Source organism: Melanerpes formicivorus, unplaced genomic scaffold, assembly GCF_026170545.1.
Source record: "Melanerpes formicivorus ecotype bairdi unplaced genomic scaffold, bMelFor1.0.p_v2 SCAF_8, whole genome shotgun sequence".
Lineage (NCBI taxonomy): Eukaryota > Metazoa > Chordata > Aves > Piciformes > Picidae > Melanerpes > Melanerpes formicivorus.
This window is the reverse complement of record NW_027142360.1, coordinates 28,410,127-28,434,850: the sequence shown is the minus strand read 5'-3', so window position 1 is coordinate 28,434,850 and position 24,724 is coordinate 28,410,127. Positions and strand designations below refer to the sequence as shown.

The following is a 24,724-nucleotide window of genomic DNA, read 5'->3' as shown; positions in this document are numbered from 1 at the left end:
CCTCTCCCGGCTCTCGCGATAGGACACCGTGCACGCGACCGCCGCCGCTCCTACCTATAGCGAGAAAGGTGTCTCCGCTTCTTGCTGCTTCTCGCTTCCCTACTGGTCATCTTCCCTGTAAATCACCGCCCCTTCCGCTTACTCCTTGCATATTACGAGGCTCTCGTTTTCTCGCGAGGCTTGTTGGGTTCAGGGTCTTCCTCTACGGCTCAGGGAAGTGTGGCGAGACCACGGGAACGTTTCTCTGTGGGGTGGGGCGGCCCGCGCTCAGGCGGAGGGCCGAGCGGTGCGTTCGGGACGCGGGCATGGGGAGGAAGTGATCCCAGCCATCCGCTGGGGTTCCGGGGGCTGTTGCGGCCGGGTGCGTTAAGGGGGAGGAGGGGAGAGGCGCTCCCCCTGCCAGTGCTGGGGGAGCCGTTCTGCCAGCGGCGTAAGTGGCCGGGCGGGGGTCTCGGGGCCTTAGGGGTGGGCGGAGCGGGGGGGGCTTCGGCCGCTTCTCCCACCCCCGCGGGCGCCGGGCGCGAAGGCAGGAGCTGGGTCCCGAGCTCGCTGCGGAGCCAGCGGCAGAGGAGGCGAGTGGAGGGACATGGAGGTCGCCCGGCCGAAGGCGCCCGCGCCTGACCCTGTCTAGGGTGACCCGCGGGCTTCATCTATCTTCCTCGGAGCGAGGCCGCGGCCGGGCCCGGGCCCGGCGCGGAGCAGGATCGGGACTTCTGCATCAGAGGAGGAGCCGGCCAAGGTAAGAAACGGCTTCTGGGAGGGCGGAAACCGACGTCTTCTCCTCCAGACCCTCCAGTCTGCACCTGTGTGTTGCTCTTCCCTGCCCTCTCTCCCTGCCTTCCAGGAGCCATCGCGGCTTCCCTGGCCCTCAGGCTCTCCGCCAGACCAAGGGTAGGATGCAGGTTCTTGGGCTTGGCCAGCCTGGGCTGCGGCCAGACTTAGCATCTTCCGAAAGTGGATAGCGTGCTGCTGCAGCTGCGATTAAAGGCAGGTGCAAAACCTGCATCGCGAGCAAGGTGCTGCCTGCAGTCTGATTTGTGTATATCCTCGTTATTTTAACGTTATGGTGTTTTTACTGAGGTTCTGTGTGGTTTTGGTGTATTCTGTGATTCAACAGCGTAGGACTAGATGGTCTTTGGAACTCCCTTTCAACCCCTACTATTCTGTGATTCTGGCTTTTTTTTTGTGGACAAAATAGATTTTTTACACTGGAAACGTTATGGAAACGTCTGGAAGTTAAATCCTTTTGGTGAGCATTTGGTCTAAGGTTAGCTGCTGAAGTAGCACTAGTCTAAGATCAATTGTTATGTGTAGTTTGGGGCTTGAGGTTATGACGTCTGCTCTAACGCAAGGATCTGATGCTGTAGCTGCCTCAAAAGTATTTCTTTCAGTGATGCTATAGGAGAGGGAAGCCCAGTCTGCTGGTGTGGAACAGGAGAATGAACCTCATATCATTGTGGAGTTGTCAGGCTTTGTAGTAGGGAAGTATACGAGGAGTGCTGATTTGAGCTTTCTTGGAGTGTTGGTCAGTGAGAGATGCCTATATTAACTTTACATTAGAAGGGTGTACCTAGCAAAGTGAAGGCTGAAAACCTCTAAAGTTTCATATTTGTTGTGCTTCAGGGTGTCTGTTGCCTAATCATAAGTAACTTTTTCCTGTGCTGCTTATTTTAGGAAATAAGCTTTATATAGGAAGCAGTTTCTGTGTTTTTCTGTAAAAAATTCTTTTGATTAGAAAAATGGGGTGGCTAATACTGTGCATTGTTGTACTTCCACATTTTCTAAGTGAAATAGTTTCTTCTGATTAGAAATCTAGTATACTAGCTGTGTGAGCTAGTAAGAGTTGTAGAAGGTGGTTGTCTCCACATAAATAGATTAAAATGGAAGTTTTTGTAGGCTTTTTTAAAAAGCTTAATAGTTTTGTAGGAGTTATAATTTGTAAAGTAAGTACTGTATGAGGTAACTTCTTTAAAGCTGGCATATTCTAGTAAGATAATTTTATTGTCTATGAACTGCTCAGAAATCTTGTGTGTTGGGGGTTTGTTGTCTTGTACAATTTCTTTTTGTTTTTTTTTTTATATCTGTTTCTTTTAGGAAGAAAATGAAAATCTTCTCTGAGTCTCATAAAACTGTTTTTGTTGTGGATCACTGCCCATATATGGCAGAGTCCTGCAGACAGCATGTTGAATTCGATATGTTAGTAAAGAACCGGACCCAAGGAATCATCCCTCTAGCACCCATATCAAAATCACTATGGACCTGCTCTGTGGAGTCATCCATGGAGTACTGTAGAATAATGTATGATATTTTCCCTTTCAAGAAGCTGGTAAGTTCTAGTCATGCTGAATATGATCCTTGATGGTATGAGGGCTACTTCCCCATTTTAACAAAATCTTGATATTATTAACTATTGGTTACATGTGAAAAGATAACTCTAATTTGTTCCCTAACAATTTCTTGATGTTACTGATATGCTTCATAGCTATTTAAATAGTGATATACTAATCGCATTTCATACTTATGTTGGGGACCTTTCATTGTCTTAGTGTTGTAAAAGACAAGGAGAGGTGCTTTAAGATAACCGATGGATTCATTATGCTGTTCTCCTGAGCTTTAAGTTTACAAAGACGTGAGCAAGGCTTTCAATTGAGTTTTGGTTTTAAGTGCTTTGTAGCACTTTTTATGGTTTTTGATGTTAACCTGGAAGGAAATTCTGGGCTTTAGGAAGAGGTAGCTTCTGCCTGAAGCTACTAGTCTGAAAAAGACAGTTTCCTGGCATACATCTCTGCGTAGAACAAGAAATTCCTGATGGGTTTTGTAACATCATGCTGAAAATGAAGGTATTTTTTTCTCATTGAGTAAATCATTATGCAGTGTCCTGAAAAGGTTAGTTACCCTTTTTTAAAAAAAGGAAATTAACCTTGTGACAGTGACATTGGTACAAAGTAGTGATGGTGGAAGAGTTGGCTGAACTGGAGCATGTGTGGTATGAGAAACAAACACATGTGGAAAGTGGGCTTCCTCTAGATTTTTTTCTGTCATCTTTGAAATCACATAATCAGTCAGGGTTGGAAGGGACCACAAGGATCATCTAGTTCCAACCCCCCTGCCATGGGCAGGGAAATGTACTTTGCTGTGTAATGCTTTGTGAACCTTGCTAGGTATTCCCCGCTGTGATGTACTGGGACACTCTTTGGAGAATGATTTGCAGCTTTTGAATGGTTTTTTTTTCGTAGCTACTCTACTGAAAATGTTACCTAACTATTAAAATATTTTATCATATCCTGCAGTGCTAATATGATAGAGGTTGAGTTAGCTGCTTAAAAATAGGGATCAAGAAACTGTTAAAGTTAACTAAAGGGGTAGCAGATGCTTTCTGTGTTCGTACTGTTTTCAGTTTGGGCCGTCATTGCACTTACCTGCAGAGTATCAGAAGAAAGATGTCATTTGTTTGATTTGGGGGATTTGTGTGATTGGCTGTTTTCTTACATGTGCTTTTTTCATCCTTTAGGTGAATTTCATTGTGAGTGATTCTGGGGCACATGTCTTGAATTCTTGGACTCAAGAAGATCAGAACTTGCAGGAGGTATGCTTTGGAACTTTCTTTTGTTATGTAAGCCTAGAGTAAGTGCAGTGTAAATAGCAGCTAGTTACTACTTTCCGAATGAAGTAACATTGATTGATTAACGTTAGTGGGTCTGGTCTGAAATGATTGCTTACAGAATCACAGTATCACCAAGGTTGGAAGAGACCTCAAGGATCAAGTCCAACCTATCACCACAGACCTCATGACTGAACCGTGGCACCAGGTGCCACATCCGATCCCCTCTGGAACACCTCCAGGGATGGTGACTCCACCACCTCCCTGGGCAGCACATTCCAATGACGAATGACTCTCTCAGTGAAGAACTTTCTCCTTGAGCCTAAACTTCCCCTGGTGCAACTTGAGGCTGTGTCCTCTTGTTCTGGTGCTGGTTGCTGGAGAGAAGAGACCAGCCCCCTTGTGGCTACAACCACCCTTCAGGTAGTTGTAGACAGCAATAAGGTCCCCCCTGAGCCTTCTCTTCTCCAGGCTAAACAACCCCAGCTCCCTCAGCCTCTCCTTGTAGGGCTTGTGCTCAAGACCTCTCACCAGCCTCGTTGCCCTTCTCTGGACATGTTCAAGTGTCTCGATGTCCTTCTTAAACTGAGGGGCCCAGAACTGGACACATGACTCAAGGTGTGGCCTAATCAGTGCTGAGTACAGGGGCACAATGACCTCCCTGCTCCTGCTGGCCACACTAGTTTAAAGCCCTCTTAATGAGCCCTGCCAACTCTAGTGCTAGTACCCTCTTGCCCTTTCCAGATAATTGCACCCCATCAGGATCCAGTAGGTCAGGCGCAGTAAAAGTTGCCCCATGATCAAAGAACCCAAAATTCCATTGCTGGCACCATCCCCTGAGCCAATTGTTGATGGCATGGGTTCTCCTGTTCTTCCTGTACTCCCCTGCCACTGAGGGAACTGAGCAGAACACCACTTGCACTCCTTAACGGCACTTGAAGTAGCCTGCGAGGCTGGACTGTTCTGCAGGCAGCTTTGCACAGTTTAAAAAGAATCAAGTAGCTCTGAGTAGAGAGTTATATGTCAAAATAAATCTTAGCTGTGTATAAAGGCTTTGTGTTTCTCCTGGAATTCAGTGATACTTCTTGAATTTTTAGATTTGTGGTTTTTTATGTTTGTGTGACAGACTGAAATCAGCACTCTAGGAAAACAAAATTGTAAATACTTTATTTCTTTTCTTGTTCCATACTGAACGGGCTTGTCCTCTGAAACATTTGTTTGGAGGAGGAGCTGAATTTCCGCATTCTCAGGAAATAAAAGCAGATGGCAATTGATAATGTTAGCATTTCTCTCCGGTATTTGGTACAACTTGTTGCAGCCAGCTATTTTTCTGTAGTGAGAGTATTACATTCTCAAGGTTTAGTTAACAATTAAATGAACTGCCAAGGACAGGTCAATGACAAATGTTTCCCAGAAGGCAGTCTTTGGTTTTCTCCCAACACTGTTAATGTGTGTGTAAAATAAGTTGCAACGATGAGCTTTTCCTGAACTGGTAATTTTAACCAATGGCTGGAAAGTCATTTTCAGTAACAATTCCATTTTCCAACCAGTTAATGGCAGCATTAGCAGCTGTTGGGCCACCTAATCCTCGGGCAGATCCAGAGTGCTGCAGCATACTTCATGGTCTGGTGGCAGCAGTTGAAGCGCTCTGCAAAATAACAGAATACCAGCACGAAGCTCGAACCATGCTCATGGAGAATGCAGAGCGTGTTGGAAACAGAGGAAGAATCATCTGTATTACTAATGCAAAAAGGTATGTATGATCATGTGCTTCTACTATGCAGAAAAAATTATTTCATATTTTTCTGTGATTGTCATGAGTTAGCACCCCAAGTAGCTAGCTTCTTTCTGTTCCTCCTTAAAGCCTTTCTTGCCTTATTAGATGTTATTTTTGAGGTTTATTACAGTAGCCACCTAAAAATGTCTCACTGGAAATAGGAGAGCGTTTAGTGGCATGTTGCTTTGAACAGGAGGATTGATTGTCCTGCATAAAAATGTTTTTCTAGTGACAGCCATGTTCGAATGCTGGAGGATTGCGTTCAGGAAACCATTCATGAGCACAACAAGCTTGCAGCTAATTCAGATCAGTGAGTACGCTTCTTGCAAACTTTGTTCCTCTCATTCTGCATGTGCTGGCTGTATCCTCTCTTAATGCAGACGTATTCTTGTCACTTAAAGCTTACTCTAATGGGCTATTAGAATGCCCGTGTGAAAGCATAGAATCATGGGATGCTCTGGGTCCAAAAGTCATCCAGTCCAACCTCTGCAGCCAGCAGGGACATGCTCATCTAGATTGGGCTGCCCAGAACTCGGTTGAGCCTCACCTTGAATATCTCCAGGGATGGGGTCTCAACTACCTCCCCAGGCAGTGTTCCAGTGCTCCACCACCCTCATAGTAAAGAACCTGTTCCTAACAGCCAATCTAAATCTGCTCTACTCTGGGTTGAAGCCATTGCCCTTTGACCTGTCCCTGCAGGCCTTTGTAAACGGTTTTTCTGCAGCCTTCTTGTAGCCCACTTCATGTACCGGAAGCTTGCTGTTAGGTCTCCCTGGAGCCTCCTCTTTTCCAGGCTGAACAGCCCCAACTCCCTCAGCCTGTCTTTGTAGTAGGGCTGGTAGGGCTGCTCCACCCCCCTGATCACTTTCATGGCCCTCTGGACCCACTCCATCAGCTCCATGTATTTCCTATATTGAGGGCTCCAGACCTGGACACAGTACTACAGGCAAGGCCTCACCAGAACAGAGTGAAGTGGCAGAAGCACCTCTCTGGATCTGCTGGCAGTGCATCTTTTGATGCAGCCCAGGATTTGATTGGTCTTCTGGGCTGCAAGCTCACACTGTGTGCTCATGTCCAGCTTCTTATCCATCAGCACCCTGACGTCCTTTTCCTCAGGGCTGCTTTCTGTCACTTCATTCCCCTAGTCTGTATTGGTAGTGAGAATTGTTCTGGCCCATGTGCAGAACCCTGCACTTGGCCTTGTTGAACCTCATGACGTTCACCTGTGCTACCTCTCCAGCCTGTACAGGTCCCTCTGGATACCACCCTGTCCCTCTGGCATATTGGCAACACCGCTCAGCTCGGTGTCATCTGCGCACTGCTGATGGTGCACTCAACCCCACTGTCTTTATAATTTCTTTTTCTTTGACTGAAATAACCAGCTCCATTGGAAGTAATTTTTTATTTCTAATTACTGTGTCTGACACTTTTTCCTTCAGGAAAAGGAACCTCTTGAAATGCAGGTTGCATCTCCCAGAATTTCTTTTTCCACCCTGTTTTGTATAACCAGTGAAGTTTTTGGCTGAGAGACTGTGTATAGCCTTGCTAAGTGTGGAGCAGGTTGAGATCCTCTTCTTGATTTCTCCTTAGGCACTTAAGTAGCAGAGGCAGGAGTCTCCTGGTTTTCTGCTGCAGTTTCAGCTTCTTGTGTGTATAAAGGATACTGCCCCAGGGCACCTGGTTCTAAGTCCACTGTATGTACAGAAAAGCAATCTCCTTTGTGTAGGTAGAGATGTGGAACAAGGCTCTGATCTGCTGATGTCCAGCTGCATCAGGAGACAAGCATGCTGTTTGGGTAGTTCTTAGGTTTGCTGAAACCCCCTTATTAACACCTGTGCAGACACTTGGAGACAGATCTTCTGTAGTGTCGGTTTTCAGTTGAAGCTCAACAGGTGAAGGTTCTAATCCACTGATCTGTCCAAAAAGAAGCAGTGCTGTAACATCTGAAGAGCTAGAAATGTATGGTTTTTATTCTCCTAAAAACTTTGTTTGGAGTATGTGCATTTTAAAATGTAACCTGATTTCCACAGAATGCTTTCAGAAACAGAATGTTTTGATACATTTTGAAGATTGTGTTCTGGAAAGCAGGTGAATCTTGAAAGAAATGGTTTAACTTCAGGAGAATCTCTGCCACACCATAGGCTAAATAGAATGTTTTTGTTTTTAAGTCTAATGCAGATTCAAAAATGTGAATTGGTCTTAATCCACACTTACCCAGTTGGTGAAGAGAGCCTTGTTTCAGATCGTCCTAAAAAAGAGGTAAGGATCTTAAAATAACATTAATCTATGGGTTAGGAGCCGTATCAGACTCAAAACAGTGCAAATTAAGTTTTGAGCCTCTCTTGCCTGGTGAGGTGTAGGGGGAAGTACAGAACTCTTTGAAAAGACAGCCTGCATGTTGCTGTCTGAGATGTATGCTGTCTCCTTTAGTTTCTTTACTCGGGTTTCTTGCATTAGTTCATGATTCATTGTTTGTGAAATAAGCTGTTAATGCTGTAGAGTAAAGGTCTTGTGTGTGCTTTTGAGGCTGAAGTGCACATTTAGGATCCTAGTGGAAAACCATTAACTTCTTGGTGTGTCATGTTAGCTGAGGAATCTTTCTGCTCTTTAAGCATAAGCTGTCAGCACCAGCTCTCTTTTGTCAGATATGTTACTGAATGATGTGGACTTTGTTGAGCAGTGTTCCATGTTACCTAGACTAACAAGTTAGCAGTGTTGATTGATTTGGTTTTCTCATTAAACCAAAATAAGACTCTGTCTGAATTATGTTCCATTGTTAGCAAGCTGAATATCTCTTAAATGAAAAGCATTAAGAAACATCTGCTTCCAAGTGAAAGTGTGATATATTGTTGGAATGTACAGTGTGGTTGAAGTTCATTGAGTGTGTGGAGTACCCTACAGTTGAACAGGTGAAAGGATGCATCTGAGAAATTAGTCTAACTTCTCAGCCAAGTAATGAAGGAGTGTGTGCGCTCTATGGACTTGTGTAGAGATGTGTTTGCAAGCAGGTACATGCAAAATGTCATTTCTTCTGCTCTTCTGGATGTCTTATTGTCTTCTCTAAGAAAGCAAAAAGGCTAAGTTGTGCTCTTAACAGGCAAAGCATCTAGTTCAGCATATAATTTCATAACTAAAAGGACTGTGATAGCTACCTTCCTGAGATTCTTTCCTACAAGACTCTCTTGTAGTTGTGCTTAAATAAAATGCAAATGAGAACAAATGTACTGCTACTTTTCTCTAAGGCACTGGTCTTAGTATTTGGTTTTTTTCCAAAGCCTCATACCAAAGTCCTTGCTGGCTAGGGAAAAATCAAATGTATCTTATGGCTTGTTTCACCTGCGTAGGTATGGCACACATGCAGCTAGGTATATGCCATTTACTTTGTTCCTGTTACTCAGGTAGAGAGAGAGAAAAGAGAGGCTCAGAGCTGTCATTAAGAGTATTTCGTCCCCATGTTGTGCTATTAACATTTGGCTTGAATTGGTTTTAGCACAATTCTAATTTTTTGACAAACTGTAGCAACTGTGACTATAATAATTGGCCAAACTTAAAAAGATCTGAATGTGAATTCTTCCTTAATCTACCGTGGTGTGGGGAATTGTGGGTTTTTTTTCTCTGCTTAGTCAAGGTTAGTGATACTTATTTTGGACTCTCGTGTGAATAAGCCTTTGTACTACAGCCCAATTCATGAATCCTGTGTGTTCTGTCAATTTATTTTAGCTTTCACCTGTTCTAACCAGCGAAGTGCACAGCGTCCGTGCAGGTCGGCATCTGGCTACAAAGCTGAATGTTTTAGTACAACAGCACTTTGATCTGGCCTCAACCACAATAACTAACATCCCTATGAAGGTAATGCTGTGTCAAGAGCTTTGCATTAACTAGCTGCATCACTTCTAAATTTGTTTGAAAACTTCTAATGTTTATTTTAATTGAACTTTTGCATTGTTTTTCTCTCCATATCGTATTTTCTGTTCTTTTTTTTTTTATTAGCCCACATTCAATGTCTGTGAGCAGGTTAGTAAAAATGAAGGGGGGGAAGAAAGTAAAGGATCACAGAACATAATGTTGTATTGCTGAATCTCAATTTTTGAGGTAGCAATACAAGTGTTACTGTAGGTCTGTCTGTATTTGATATAAATACAATCTTATTTACCTCAGATTACTCTCTGTGATTCTTCTGTTCTTTTCTAGTTGTGTTTAGGTATTCTTGACCCTTGTGCATTATAGTGGCATAGTGAGTCTCTCTTTCCTCTGTTTCATTATCATGCCCACCCAACATAAAGGTGTTTGTAACTAGTAGCTGATTTTTGACGAAAGATTTTCCATTAGTATTTCCGGTTTTTGAAGATCCATAAACCAGAAATGGGGACAGGGAATATGTCTAATTGAAAGATACTAACTTAAACTTATCTTCTGTTCAAATTTGTTTAGGTCCCTATTTTTACTTTTTTGTTTATTTCTACTGGGAGGAAAGTCAGTGCATTAAGAATTTCAGGTATTAAGTTCACAGTAATTTTCAGATCAGGCAGCAAGAGAATTGAAACTAAAGTGTCTGTATTCAAACAAATGGCAGGGGCAGGTAAATTTTCCTGATTTCTAAAAAATTTGTCAAGGTCTATTACTGTCAGTTATTACTTGCATCTTTTAAAACTAGCAACATGAATTTTTTAAATTAAAGCACAAAATTAAAGATTTTCTTGGAGCTTTTAGTCAGACATGGGTCATGGCTGAAGTGTGACTTAAGTTTGCAAATACCTTGTCTGTAACTTTCTGACCTGTGTGCTGCTGGTATGCCTCTCCCTTCTGCCTTTCTCCATGTAGTAATAGACTCTGTTGGGTTCTCATGGGTTTTGTTTTTGTTTGTTTTTTAATTTGGAATAAATTGCCAGAGTTACTGATTTTTGCTAGTCCTCTGTAGCTGTTTAAAGATGCAGTGTCGTCTTTACAAGCATCCCTGTTTTTAAATCAAGCATGCAGCTGCCAGTACAGTTCTGACATCCTAAATGCCGGGAAATGGTAACAAGTTCAAAAAGTGTAGGGGCTTTTGTTTGATTTCCTGTAATTTTTAGTTATGAAATGTGATTGGCAAACTATTCTGCAGTGACCATTTGTTGCTGCTGAGTTGCAACTGGTAGTGGTGTTCAATGTGTCATAGCCTTAACTTGATTCATTTGGACAAAAGTAGTTAAACCTATTTTTAACCTCTATTTTGCACTGCACCCTGTCATGACATTTGTGTAAAGAGGAAACCATGGAATAAAAAAAAAGCTAAAAAGAAAAGCAGCACATGGTTGCATCTTCAAACAGGTCAGAGAGCAAAGTTTTCCTCAGCACTGCAGTGTCCTGTATTTGTCTGATGCTCTTTGGAGACTTTGGAATGAAAGGTAAATGTAGAATCATTAACTAATGAAAACAGTGACCTCCAGCTACATTAACTATTGCTGTTCTCTGCCTTTGTCTTTTGAAGGAAGAGCAACACGCTAACACATCAGCTAACTACGATGTGGAGCTGCTCCATCACAAAGAGGCACATGTTGACTTTTTGAAGAGTGGTAAGTGGAAATAGTCCTTGAAAAGTAGGCTCTGATCAGCCCGCTGGAAGTAAAGCTTGTGAGCTTCAAATTGATGTTTCACATGTAATTAGTATTGGAATCTTACTCATTAAGAGCACATTTTAATAATGAAAGATATAACACTAAAAAAAATGCTTAATTGATCAGTTGTGGTTTCAGACATTCAGGATATTTGTGAGATCTGGGGGGAACACATTAACTTCTTACTGAGATAAAAATATGAGAGAGCAGATGTGCAATGCTTTTACAAAAGAAAGTGCCTCTTATGGTTGTGTGGAAAATTATTCGTTGCATGATTTTTGATCTGTGTAGTAGTAACTGACATCACTTAGATTTCATAAACCTGTTTATGGCAGCAGTTGCTTTGGAAAAGGTAATTGTTGTTCAGCTTTTGTGTTGTTTGAAATGCCTAGTATCCTTTTTGTAAACTTGTAATTATGTGGTATTACTCTGGGGTGAATTTCTGATAACTCAGCTGAAGTTAGGAAGCGTAAGAGTAGGCCTTGTGCAAAACTATTTTGGTCAAGAAACAGTGCTTGATGAAAAATCTTTGGCGTATAAATAAAGATTGAGGGGAAAAAAATAGAATGTTGTAGTAATGTATTCAGTCACCTGAGCTTGTTTCCATGTTGAAGGTATAAAACTTTATTGTAAGGGCTCAGAAATAGTCTGTAAGACCTTTTGGCTCAAGGGATAAATCTGCCAGTAAAAGCCAATAACAAGCTCCAACTGCAATTCCTCTTCAGTTTATGGTTGGTTGTTTTTTTCCCCCATCAGGACCTTGGGAGGGACAAGTTCTTAGATCCTGTACAGTTTGGTTTATTTTACTTGTTTTTAAATAAATCTTGTAGCTGTTAATAACTGATCCTAGGAAAGTAGGAATTTAGTTACATTGATCTTATTTCTGTGAAATGTAAGTGGCTTGATTTGTGCTTATTTATCATGCAGGTAGGTCATTTGTGAGTAATGTCTTAGGTAGGAAATAAATCTTCTAACATGAAAGATTAGGCTAAACCCTAAGGTGAAATATGGTGTTGCATGTTGATGTCTTGCTCCTCCCAGTTGCCCTGGATTTGAACGTGCTAAGTGAAACTTATTTCTGAAACTTAATGTAAAACTCCGCCGATCATGAGGCACAAAACTTGCTAGTAGCAGCACTATATGTTTTAAAACCTTCAGGTAGTTTTTGTCAGACCAGTTATCAGTGAGGTATTTCATGAAAGTATTTTAATGGTAAAAGATGTAGGGCCACAGAAACTTGCTCAGAGATGCTCAAATTGAGTCTGACACAGCAAAGATACTGGCTGATGAGACCAAATACTGCTTTCCTCCAGAAGCCCAACTTGTGAAATATGCCTTTAGGTCAGTATTGGCTCTGTCATTGTTGAAGGGCTCTGATTTGTGTGGAAAACTGAAAATACGTTGTCTTGAAGACCTAAGCATTTGAGATGAAAAAGATTGCCTGTAACAGATAAAACATAGAATTTTGTGGTGGTTGAATCATGCCTGTGGAACATACTCTGGAGCTGCAGTGTTTTGTTTGCTGAATTACTTTAAGATGAGCAATGGCTGATGACTTCAGAAGGATACTTTTGCAGCTGTCACTGCTAATGACTTCTTTGCTCAAGCTGACTTGGTAAAATTAGGTTATTTTGCATATGCTCATATTAGAAGTATTTTGTAACTTTTGAAAGTGCAGCATTTTATACCATAATAGAGGAAATCTGGTTGATCACATGGTTGTTTTGACTTTTATGGCAGGTGATAATCATACAGGTGGCAACAGCAGAGAAGGCACGTTTAAAGAAACTGTGACATTGAAATGGTGTACTCCTCGAACAAATAGTGTGGGTAGGTAAAATGAGAGCTTACAGAACTGATGCTCTAATTGTTGAGCACTGTTCTCTATGCTGATAAGAAACTGAACAAGGAGATCATTGGCTTCTTGTTACTGCTGGGGTTTGCCTTTTGTTCAATAAACCTTGCTGCTGACTGCACCCTACTAATGGTCATAAAATGCTTTGCTGATCTTGGCTAGTCAGGGGGTTGTATAAGAGATGAGAGTAGTAATGGTTTTATTGGTGGCTTTTTTCAGTCTCCTCTGAAATATCATGAGGCTGTTCATTGACTCCCGTGTGCAGTAATTATTTGCCACTCCCACACCTCGTCAGTTTGGCAGTGGTGGTATTTCAGCGTCGCGCCTTTGAGACACTGAATGTGTTCCAGTTTTAGAGGGGAGGGTAGTCAAAAATAGTTTCTTAGTGTAATTGATGGTGTTAAGAAGCTTTGGAAGATGATGAAATGGATGCAGTATTATGCATAGACTAGTCCCTCAATATTAACTTTCTGATCTGAGCAAGGGAGGGATCTCTATCCAAATCGGAGCAAAGGAAGATTTGGGGTAACATAGGAGCCCCCTGGCCATTCAGCTCATGTACCTTTTTAGACTACCAGCAAGACCTGTTGACTATTTGAGCAAGCAGATCAAAAATTTCTATGTAAGAGAAATTTAGAGGAGTCTGACACAGTGAAATAATTGGAGATGAACTGGAAATCCTGCTGGAAATACGGCTTGGGATTGCATTAGGGTCTGAGCTGAAGGTACTGGAATGATTGTGAGGAGATGGTGAAAGGAGCAGACTTGATGAAGAAACAGCTGGTTTTTCTTCTGCTTTTTGGAACAACCTCTTCCATTCTTCTATGAGGTGATTTTTTTTATTCTTTTGTTTTGTTTTGCTTCTGTGTGGAATAACGCTCAACTTTTCTACTCATGTATCTTTCAGAATTGCATTATTGCACTGGAGCATACAGAATTTCACCAGTAGATGTAAACAGCCGACCTTCCTCATGCCTTACTAACTTTCTTCTTAATGGTAAATTTGTCTTTGACTTACTTTGTTGGAATTGTTAATATTGTGAGCAGAGCACTTGCCATGATTTTAGTTTGTACAGCAGTAAACATCTGTTTATTCAAATGCATCAAATAAGAGAGGGAAGGTGTTAGATGTACTCAAAGACAAGTGGAATATGTTTTGAAACTTGAGGGTGGGACAAAAGGAGCAGGTGTCAGATTGTTAGTTCCTTTCTGAATCCAAATGTAGAGTACTGTTCATGCTGTTTAGTAGGAAACACAACCCTCATTAGGTGACAGTGTGCTCAGTCACGAGGCTTATCTGACTATTGCAAAATGCTAGCAAGTTAGGTCTCTACCTGAGTTTTAGCAGATGCTGGGCAGCCTCGGAAAGCCTTTAACTGGATTATGACCACCTAAGTATGTTGGTCAGTTGAAGAGCAGACATACCTACGTGTGCTGGAATCGCCCCAAAAGTAGGTTAGATTTAGTAACCAGTTTTGCTTGTCTGCAAGATCTTGACCCTGGTCCTGAAAAATCTTCTCTAAGAGGTTATCATTTAAGTGCATGTGAAAACCCTAAGCCAAAGCTGCTTGTTCTGAACAAATGGTAGTAGGCAATGTTAATTCATGTGGGGGGTTTACGGTTTATCAACACAGTTGTACTGCAACCATCCTTTAAATGGATGGTTGATCTTCAAGTCCTTCGAATATCTAAATACATGTGCAGTAGTTTTATTAAACAGTTTTTGTGTGTTTTTCTCTAAAGATTCTATACTAGCAAAGTACTTTGATTTAATGAAAATGGTTGGAACCAAAATGAATAGCTGATTTCAGACAACCACTCTTCTGATCTTAGAGTTTTGCTTCCTGATTTCAGACAACTCATTTTGAGAAGGCACGCTTTCATGCTTAGTGTGTTTTACTATGAATAAGACAGTTTTACTTCTCTGTCAGAAAAAGGTATCTGTTCTAAACATTAACAAATAGTATCAACTGATACCTTTATACTCCAGTAGACTATTTCGTTACTTTTAAAAAGAAGTTGAATTTATTAAGGAAAAATTCTGTGGTAGGGCCAAATAAGTTTAGTATCCAAAAGAATCTGTGATAATTAAAAATAGCAAATAATCCTTAATTATAAGGAAAAAAATAACCCTTACAAAATACACTAGTTTGATGTCTTACAAATACATTTTTCCTAAGAAGGATATCCTGCAGAGAAGTGATTGGTCCAGGAGAGAGGCTTTTTTGATCTTCCTGTGCAAAGAGCATATGACACTGCACTCTGTGTAAAGACATGGAGAAAATGCCCCAAGGAGAACTAGCTGAAAGCACAGCTTTAGTGGATCCAGAGCCTGTATAGGCTAGGTACAAACCTGTATCGTGTATCTGTAGGTTGTAAAGTACAATTGCAGCACACTGATGAAACTGATCTTGTCTCCAACAGGTCGTTCTGTTCTCTTGGAGCAGCCACGCAAGTCTGGATCGAAAGTTATTAGTCACATGCTCAGCAGCCATGGAGGAGAAATTTTTCTGCATGTATTAAGCAGTTCAAGATCAATTCTAGAGGATCCCCCGTCAATTAGTGAAGGGTGTGGTGGAAGAGTCACTGACTACCGGATTACAGTAAGAATCTCCTTTTTCTTTGTTTTCCTTCTCTAAGTTGTTGCTTATCTCAGATGAGAAGGGAACATGCTGCCATAGATGTGTCAAGGAAATATTGGTACCCTCTCTGGAGTGGACTTGCATAGTCAGACTGTTTTTGTTTGCATTGCTGACATGTTTAGTTCTGCATAGTACATCTGCTATTGCTTCCTAGACTCCTTTCTGTGTCAAGGGAGTGACTCCTCATGCACTGCAAGTATTTAAAGCTTATTCTGATTCTGGAATGAGTTTTTGGCAAGTTTTTTCTGCTTGTTGTCATGAGGATAGGTTGCCCGTGAATAGTTTGTACAATAAATAGAAAAGGTGAAGTTACCATCTTTGAACCCTGGGTATAAGCAATCAGCTGGCATTCATTTTCTCGTGTTCCACAACGCATCGTTTGTATCTGTGAATGAGCAGAATGGCTTCCAGAGCAGACTGTAACAGACCTCTTGCCATATGTCAAACACCTTGCAGATCCAGAAGCCATCCTCATCCAAAACTTTGCATCCATTTTTAACAATTTTTTTTTGTACATTTTTTTTTGTGTTCACCTCATATAATGTGTATCTGAAAGCTAGGAGCAGGGCTATGGTTGTTAGAGCCAAATTTATCAGTGTGGGTGGTACTGAGGTAGTAATAAGCAGGACTGTGCTGTTCTGCCCATTCAGTGAAAGTTACTTTGTTAGAGAAATGCCTAATTGTGTCTTGTTTGGTTATTAGGATTTTGGTGAATTTATGAGGGAAAACAGATTAACTCCTTTTCTAGAGCCCAGATACAAGCTTGATGGAAGTCTTGAAATTCCTTTGGAACGTGCTAAAGATCAGTTAGAAAAACATACTCGTTACTGGCCTATGATTATTTCTCAGACTACTATCTTCAACATGCAAGCTGTAAGTAACCCAGGGTTTGTAATCTTCCATTTAAGTTTCATCTTGCTACATGATGAAATAGTCTATTTTATGATATATCACTTGCCACAAAATCTGTTTGTTTTCAGTTTGGGTTTTTTTTCCACTTAAGTGAAACTCACACTCTGTATTCAATGTCAATAGATTAATGAAATGCCAGCTAAGTGGAATGGGAGTTATTGAACCTGACAGCTACAGTACTGCTGGGTAAAGAATGTGAATCTACCCATAGCTGCTCAGAGTTACTACTGGGTTGAGGATAAGAGGGGTATGTTTTTCTGTGTTGTTCCATTGCCTGAATGACAGAGCTCAGAGGGTGGCAGTCAATGGTACAGGGTTTAATGGGAGGCCTGTAGTTAGCGGTGCTGCCCATGGGTCAGTACTGGGTCCAGTCATGTTCAACATCTTCAACAATCCAGACGATGGGACAGTGTCCCCAGGCAGTTCACTGATGGGACAAACTGGGGGGAGTGGCTGACGGGCTGTCAGGCGGTGCTGCTATCTAGTGACACCTGGAGAGCTGGGCAGGGGAAACTTCATGAAATTCAACAGGGGCAAGCAGAGTCCTGCCCTTGAGGAGTAATAACTCCCTGTACCAGTACAGGTGAGGGGTTGACCTGATGGGAAGCAGCTCTGTGGAGAATGACCTGGGATTACTGGTGGACAAGAAGTTCACCAGGAGCCAGTTATGTGCCCTTGAGCCCAAAAATGCCAATGGTCTCCTGGGATGCATGAAAGAGTATGGCCAGGAGGTTGAAGGAGGTCCTCCACTGCTTCTGGTGAGGCCACATCTGGAGTATTGTGTCCCGTTCTGGGCTCCCCAGTTCAAGAGGGACAAGGAACTACTGGAGAGAATCCAGTGGATGGTCACAGAAATGAGGGGACTGGAGCATTTCTCTTATGAGGAGAGGCTAAGACACCTGAGGCTGTTTAGCCTGGAGAAGAGCAGCCTGAAAGGGGATCTAATCGATGCTGGTCAATATTATAAAGGTTGGAGGTCAAGAGGATGGGGCTGAGTTCTTTTCAGTTGTGCCTGGTGATAGGCCAAGGGGCAATGGGCACAAACTGCAACGCAGCAGGCTTCACTGAACATGAAGAAAAACTTCCTGTGAGGGTGCTGGAGCTGTGGAGCAGGCTACACTTTGTCTGCAGACTTTCAAAACCCACCTGGATGCATTCCTGTGCAACCTGATCTAGGTGCATCGATGTTAGCTGGGGGGTTTGGACTAGATGATCTGCAGAGGCCTCTTCCAGCCCCTACTGTTATGTGATTCTGCCTCTCCTGCAGCATACCCATGTTCTTGTTGTGGTGGTTGTTTTGTCTCACAGGTGGTGCCCTTAGCCAGTGTGATTGTAAAAGAAGCAATGACCGATGAGGATGTTCTGAACTGTCAAAAAACAATATACAATTTGGTAGACATGGAGAGGAAAAATGATCCCCTGCCTATTTCAACAGTTGGGACAAGAGGAAAGGGCCCAAAAAGGTGACTGCATATCTCCTTTTGTTGAGGGTGGACATCTGTCAGAAATAGTCTCTGGACACGATGTTCTAAGATCTGGTCGGAGGTGGTGCGTAGTGAAGTAAATGCTGTACAGACAGGAAGCAAATGCTGGGAATGTTTTGCCTGCACCTTCAGGGACTATTGCAGCACTCATACTGCTGTGTTAGAGAAAAATATATTGTTTTACTGCTGAAGGATTGAGAGCATGCTAAAAATACAGAAGCGAAGATTGTCGTCAGGAAGGGTGAGGGATCGATACAAGCTAGGAGAGAGGAAGTGGAATAACTTCAAATTAATAAAGGAAAAGTGAAGCGTATCAGAAACAAATAATGCTTTAAAACGGAGTTCTGTTAGAAGAGTCAGATCTTTTGAAACAGTTAATGGACATGCAGGCTACACTGTCCTGGTATCTGGGACCAGTCTTGTTCAACATCTTTGTGGGTGCTGTGGACAGTGGCATTGAGCGCACCCTCAGCAAGTTTGCTGATAATACTGAGCTGTGTGGTGCAGCAGACATGCTGGAGGGAAGGGAGGCCATCCAGAGGGACCTGGACAGGCTGGAGAGGTGGGCACAAGCCAGCCTCAGGAGGTTCAACAAGACCAAGGGCAGGGTCCTGCATCTGGGTCAAGGCAATCCCAGGCACAAACACAGGCTGGGCAGTGACTGGCTGGAAAGCAGCCCTGAGGAGTGAGACTTGGGGGTGCTGGTGGACAAGAAGCTCAACAGGAGCTCTCAATGTGCACTTGTAGCCCAGAAAGCCAATCAGTTCCTGGGCTGCACCAAGAGAAGTGTGGCCAGCAGGGCAAGGCAGGTGATTCTCCCCCTCTGCTCAGCTCTGGTGAGACCCCACCTGGAGTACTGCCTCCAGTTCTGGAGCCACTATTACAAGAGGGATCTGGAGGTGCTGGAAGGTGTCCAGAGAAGGGCCATGAGGATGATCAAAGGGCTGGAGCACCTCTCCTGTGAGGACAGACTGAAGGAGTTGGGGCTGTTCAGTCTGCAGAAGAGAAGGCTCCGAGGTGACCTCATTGTGGCCTTCCAGGATCTGAAGGGGGCTACAGGAAGGCTGGGGAAGGACTTCTCAGGATCTCAGGTAGTGATAGGACTAGGGGGAATGGAATGAAGCTGGAGGTGGGGAGATTCAGGCTGGATGTGAGGAGGAGGTTCTTCACCATGAGAGTGGTGAAGCCCGGGAATGGGTTGTCCAGGGAAGTGGTAGAGGCCCTGTCCCTGGAGGTGTTTAAGCCCAGGCTGGATGAAGCTCTGGCCAGGCTGATCTAGTGTGGGGTGTCCCTGCCCATGGCAGGGGGGTTGGAACTAGATGATCCATGTGGTCCCTTCCAACCCTGACTGATACTATGATACTATCTCTCACTCATTGCATGTACTTCCAAGAACTGTCTCAAAATTCTGCTCTAGATTTTCCCATATGTCTGGAAGTTTTCAGTAGCCTGGTGCAGCCCTTCCTAATTTTTCTTTTAGTCTGGAGAATTAAATAGTAAATAGCTTGTATGTCGAGGCACAAGCGACTCTGCACACCCTGCCGCCGCATAGTTAGCGAGCAGCCGAGAGGATACAGAATGCCTTTTGACAGTCAGATCTTGTGGAAGTAAAGAATTTGATTTCTGTGGACACAGTTTATTTGGATTAAAATTTAATTCTGATTCTTAATTGGGAAATGTTACATGAATTGGGAAATGTGATGTGGCTTCGAGTTTCAAGGATGGTGTAATCTCAGGTGGATAGACCTCCAGTACAAGAGGATGGAGACTGGAGTTTTTTGTGTTTGGGGTTTCTTTGTTTCTTGGTCTGTTTTTTAATCTTAATTTGCTCCATGGTGCAGTGACCTAGGCACGTAATAACTGTTTCCTGGCCCTGTTCAGGGATGAGCAGTACCGGATTATGTGGAATGAACTGGAGACCCTAGTGCGAGCACACATAAACAACTCTGACAAACACCAGCGTGTTTTGGAGTGCTTGATGGCTTGCAGGAGCAAACCCCCCGAAGAAGAGGAGCGCAAGAAACGTGGTAGAAAGAGAGAAGACAAAGAAGACAAGTCAGAGAAGCTGGGCAAAGACTATGAGTCAGATAAGCCATGGCAAGAATCAGAAAGGTAAGTTTGCTGAAGTGAAATGAAGTTGGAATGTAATTTTTGTCTGGCCTCACTTGAAAGGGGTAGGGAACTGTGGTGACAGTTGCAGGTTTCAATTGGATGTATTTGTGCTTGTAACCTTGGTGTGCACTCCTACCGAGTGTAGATCCCTAGGATTTTTGGATCAGAGACCATTGCCAAACTTGGGAAATACCATCTTACTGTGGTGCAATTCATGTATTTTACAAGCAGTCTGGTTCTTGGACAAATTAACTACTTTAGCATGGCTTTGCAACTTGGGAGTTGCTGCTGTTGGATTTTATCATAACAGCACCTGTTAAGCACAATTGCTTTTTACAGATACAAAGTATGACTGAAAACTGAAGACAAGCAGCTTGTTTCTCTCGAGCTGTAGGTAGTTTAGTGTTCAGGTAGATAATCCAGATGTATTTGGCTCTTCTCTTTGGTTCAGATAATCCTTTAGTCAGGATTGATTGCCTGTATACCTACTGTCTACTATTCTTCTTGTCACTGTAGTTTGTGTAAATGGTAAGCATCTCTCAAGTCTCTTATGTCTTTCAAACTACGAAGGAGATCAAAAGCTGCCTGTGGTGCTAACCTTAATTTGGGTGCTGTGTGCGTGCTTCGATTATTTAGGCTAGGGAGGGCCTTTTTGCCTGTGGTGTTGTCATTGGGCTCAGTGACATCCTATGCCTTTGTGTGATCAAATCCATTCCTATAACTGCTTGTACTTCCATGTGGGGAACAAAAATGGGGGCTGAAATAAAAGGGATTTGGTATAGAACAGGTCTGAATTCAGAGAAAAGGTAGTAGGAAATGGTGTGGCACTTTTCTAGATGGTTACAAAACTGAGAATGCTCAGCTGTCACAACTACAACACAAATGCTGTTAAGTGGAATGACACTTTAAGTAATTTTTCCTGGAGGATCACTCGCCTGGTCTTCTCTCTTGTTTTGTCACCTGTTCCAAGGGTCCAGAGGGAGTATTCTCATGGTACAAGTAATGTATAACTCTGAGGAATCATCTGCTACTCTTGCAAATTTTGATTCACTGTTTTCCTTCCCTCTCTAAAAGATTGAAAGGTCTCTTGGATCGTGAAAAAGAAGAACTAGCAGAAGCTGAAGTTATCAAAGATTCCCCTGATTCTCCTGAGCCACCCAACAAAAAGCCACTTATTACCATGGATGAAATGCCTGCAGCTGAAAAAGCGAAAGGTAAGCCAGAATTACAACATCATCTCTTTTAAAGATAGGTTGTTATCAGTCTGTATTTTCTGAGGTAATTAGATTAATCTTCTTGGAGTTAAAGCTCTCAGTGAGGATAGTCTTTAATTAAACTCACATTGTTGAGAAATCCTTGTAAGTTAACCTCAACAGGCCTATATAAAAAGAGAGGTAACCAAGATACTGTGTGGGTCTGCTGGCATACACTTGGGGTGACAGAGCAGGTTGGACAAACTTCTGCTGGTGCTCTCTGAGCTACTGTATGTCAGAAATGCTAGGGACAGGCAGCAATCATCATCATCTCCTGACTAATAACCATGGGCCTAAGCAGTGTAGTTGTCAGAATGGGCAGTTCTGAATGATCTCTCTTCCTTGGTGAGAGCTATTACCTGCCATGATAGTTGAACTGATGTCCAGATTCTGCATTTAAAGCAAAATCCATTTCATGTGAAGCAGCTGTTACTACTTTGCATTTATTTAGCCTCTCTTGCAAGGTGGTCGAAAATTAGGAGGTTTAATATGTTGTGCTACCATGAGCTGTGGTTTCGTCTAAGCCTTTAAAATGATACGGTGCTGAAGAGTTCAAGAACTAAATCCTTTAGACTCTTTCTACTTGGAATTCTAGGGCCAATGTCCTTGCTGTCTTTGTGGAGCAACAGGATTAATACTGCGAACTCTAGGAAACATCAGGAATTTCTTGGTCGTTTGAACTCTGTCAACAATAAAGCTGAACTGTATCAACATCTGAAAGAAGAAAATGGGTTTGTATCAGTAAATTCATCACTGCAATTTTCTTAGCAATAGTCAATGTGCAGGATGGAGGAACACTTCAGTTATAGCATTGAAAGGACTTCTTTGAGATGAGAATACACTAATGCATTCCTCTGTAACCTGATATTGATGGAGAACTACAGCTTTGCAGTTTGCATCTGTACTGAGCAAGGCTGAATACCGATGCATTCCCTGATCTCACCTTTGTAGCAAAACTCTTATAAACTTCAGAGCTAGCTAAATTGAGATTTCTTGTCCCAGCCTGTTGCATGCTTGAGCTTCCAAAGACATGGGTAATACAAAAATATGTTTTGAGTGGCTGAATCTTGAGCTGATGGTAGTCCATGTCCTGCCACAAAATAGTGGAAAACCAACCTCCTCCTGAATAAGAAGAAAAAGACCTTTTTGAACTGTCAAAAGCCCAGATTTTTATAAATAGTCACATGAATATGGGCTTGTGCCTTTTGGTGAGCTTCATAGTGCATAGCTTTTTATTTGCAGAAGCCTCTACTGGTTATTGCCTGCAATACGAAGAGCAGATAAGGGTCTGTGTGTTTGAGGCAGGGAGGGACAGGATGGTTAGTGAAGTAAAAACATATTTTAAAATATTTAAATGGGAATTTCTTTTTTCCTTAATCTGATTTGTTTCCATCACCAATCCTGACCAGCTGCTGTCTTGCATTTCAGAATGGAAGTGACAGAAAACGGAAAATCAGGCCGGCAGTGATGGTTTTGCTTCCTCACACAGAGCCCAACCCAACTGCAGAAGTGCCGAATGCTGGGATGGATGTTGGTACCACCTCAGTACAGTTGTGTAGATCTGTTCTGGCTGGCTTTCACATTTTTCTATTCTTATTTTTGCTATGAAATATCAAGCCCACGTGTCCTATTAAAAGAACAGTGTGCAAATAGGAGCTGTACTGAGGTATTGTACAGGTTGTGTTTGTAGGATGGAGAAAACCTGAGCTGCCATGGACCGAATCAAGTCATTGGGAGTGCTTGCAGAGTTTAAAGTCCTCTCCCATAAGTAACACTTTTACTATTTCAAAATCAGTGATGACTGTTTAAAAAAAGAAAAACAGTCAAGAAGTTGATAATTAACTGATAATATTGTTAATTTTGATTCATCAATATATTTATATGAAACTTGCTCAGGAGTCCAGAGTTACAGAAAAGGCCACACACTGAGTATCTAGTCACTGAGCTAAGGAAATGTCAGCCTTGGTTTTCACATGAGGGGTGGGAAAGTGAATGGCTTTAACAGGTGAAGGACTTTTTTATTTGACTAGAAATGTACTTTAGAAATCAAAGCCTTTCAGGTTGTGCTGGAGTTAATCCTTTGTAAGCAAAAGTAAAATAAAATTTTTGGTAATCATTAAATTATTTTTGATGAAATTTACCCTCTAAGATAGCTGTGCTTTTAGATCTAAGCTTACAGATGCTCCTTGTATGACATCTTCCAAACCCCTCCCCAGCCTTGCTGCTCTTCTCTGGATGCGCTCCAGCACCCTGTGGCACCCAGAACTGAACCCCGTGCTCAAGCTGCGCCCTCACCAGGGCTGAGTACAGGGGCACCATTGCTGCGCTATTCCTGCTGAACACACTGGTTTTGATCCAGGCCAGGATGCTGCTGGCCTTGGCCACCTGTGCACACTGCTAGCTCATGTTCAGCTGGCTGGTCTTCCACTGCTGGGCTGCCTTCCAGCCACTCTGCCCCAAGCCTGTGGTGTTGCTTGAGGTGGCTGTGACCAAAGCACCATACTTGGCACTCAGTCTTGTTAAACCTCGTTGCTTTGTCACTGGTCTGAGGCTCTTGGGTGATCCACCTTCTCCCCTATGTCCTGTGGCAGTTCTGGGAAGGGCCACAGTGTGTGTCTCCTTTCCTTTCTATGTGGTGGTACTGACTGTCCTTTGGGCTTACTTCCCACTCTACTTCCAAGGAAGATTCTCTCAGGTTACAGATGACTTAATCCATACCTTCCAATTGTAGTTTAATCCATAACTTGATTATGGGTTCAATTTTCTTTGTGAAACAATTTTAAAATATTTGAGAAGCTTTTTGGAAAACCTCTTCCTCCTTATGGTCCTTGAAGTGTCTTGGGTGGAAGCAGACAAAAGCCAGTTTTACTGTAAGAAAGCAAGCCTGGAACTTCAAAATGTCTTTTTTTAAAGAATGTTGCACACCTACAGGAAGAGCTGTGTGTTAAATAGCTACAGTTGCCTTTAAACACTACAGTAATGTATTTAATAGACTCAAGTATCAAAGATTGAGGACAGACAGTGGTGCCCATGAGAAAGGAACAATTACTGGGTGTGTTTGGTTTTGTTTTTTTGGAAGTGCTACTCTCATACTCCCAAGGTGATGTGGAGACTCAAGAGTTATCGCGCCTTTGAACTTTAATGGAGACATCCTGTTCTGTGGAGGTCCTTCTGACAGTTCTGCCTCATACAAAATGTCTGTTTATGAATTAGAGTCGTCATGAAGCTGGCTTTACTGGCTGTGACCTCTCGTTCCCACCAGCAGCAGCTTGGCAGCCATTCCCCTATTTTGTTCTAGTACTTCATTTCAGGGTTCCAACTTTGTTGCTCTGTTGATCAGGCATTGGTTAAGTGTGTTCTAATTTAAATTGAAAAATGATAAAAATTACTGACTGCTTATGCCTTTTTCTGGAGTAGAAGGGACAGTACCTTCTAGTACAAACTGCCTTTTGTAGATTCGCTCTTAACGCTTACAAGAGCTTCAGTCTGTGGCT

At 42.6% G+C, this 24,724-nt stretch overlaps 1 protein-coding gene across 2 annotated transcripts; it reads left to right on the top strand.

The window, feature by feature from the left end:
- Positions 1 to 164: 164 nt before the first annotated feature.
- On the top strand, positions 165 to 23,370 carry INTS13 (integrator complex subunit 13). 2 transcript variants are annotated; one of them, XM_068142881.1, is made up of 18 exons: positions 165 to 739; positions 2,095 to 2,326; positions 3,512 to 3,586; positions 5,152 to 5,354; positions 5,608 to 5,688; positions 7,547 to 7,637; positions 9,099 to 9,227; positions 9,369 to 9,392; positions 10,846 to 10,930; positions 12,713 to 12,802; positions 13,735 to 13,824; positions 15,252 to 15,430; positions 16,172 to 16,342; positions 17,690 to 17,844; positions 19,747 to 19,977; positions 21,052 to 21,191; positions 21,826 to 21,961; positions 22,659 to 23,370. In XM_068142881.1, the coding sequence occupies exons 2-18, from the start codon at positions 2,102 to 2,104 to the stop codon at positions 22,696 to 22,698; spliced, it is 2,145 nt and encodes a 714-aa protein (XP_067998982.1). In that variant the 5' UTR covers positions 165 to 739; positions 2,095 to 2,101; the 3' UTR covers positions 22,699 to 23,370. The 2 variants fall into 2 exon arrangements, with proteins under 2 accessions (XP_067998982.1, XP_067998983.1); XM_068142882.1 differs by lacking the exon at positions 9,369 to 9,392.
- The last annotated feature ends 1,354 nt before the right edge of the window (positions 23,371 to 24,724 follow it).

Coding starts and splice junctions, on each gene's coding strand:
- INTS13 (XM_068142881.1), top strand. CDS start 2,102: ATGAAAATCTTCTCTGAGTCTCATAAAACTGTTTTTGTTGTGGATCAC. Junction 5,355..5,607: donor TGTATTACTAATGCAAAAAG/GTATGTATGATC, acceptor ATGTTTTTCTAG/TGACAGCCATGTTCGAATGC. Junction 10,931..12,712: donor TGTTGACTTTTTGAAGAGTG/GTAAGTGGAAAT, acceptor CTTTTATGGCAG/GTGATAATCATACAGGTGGC.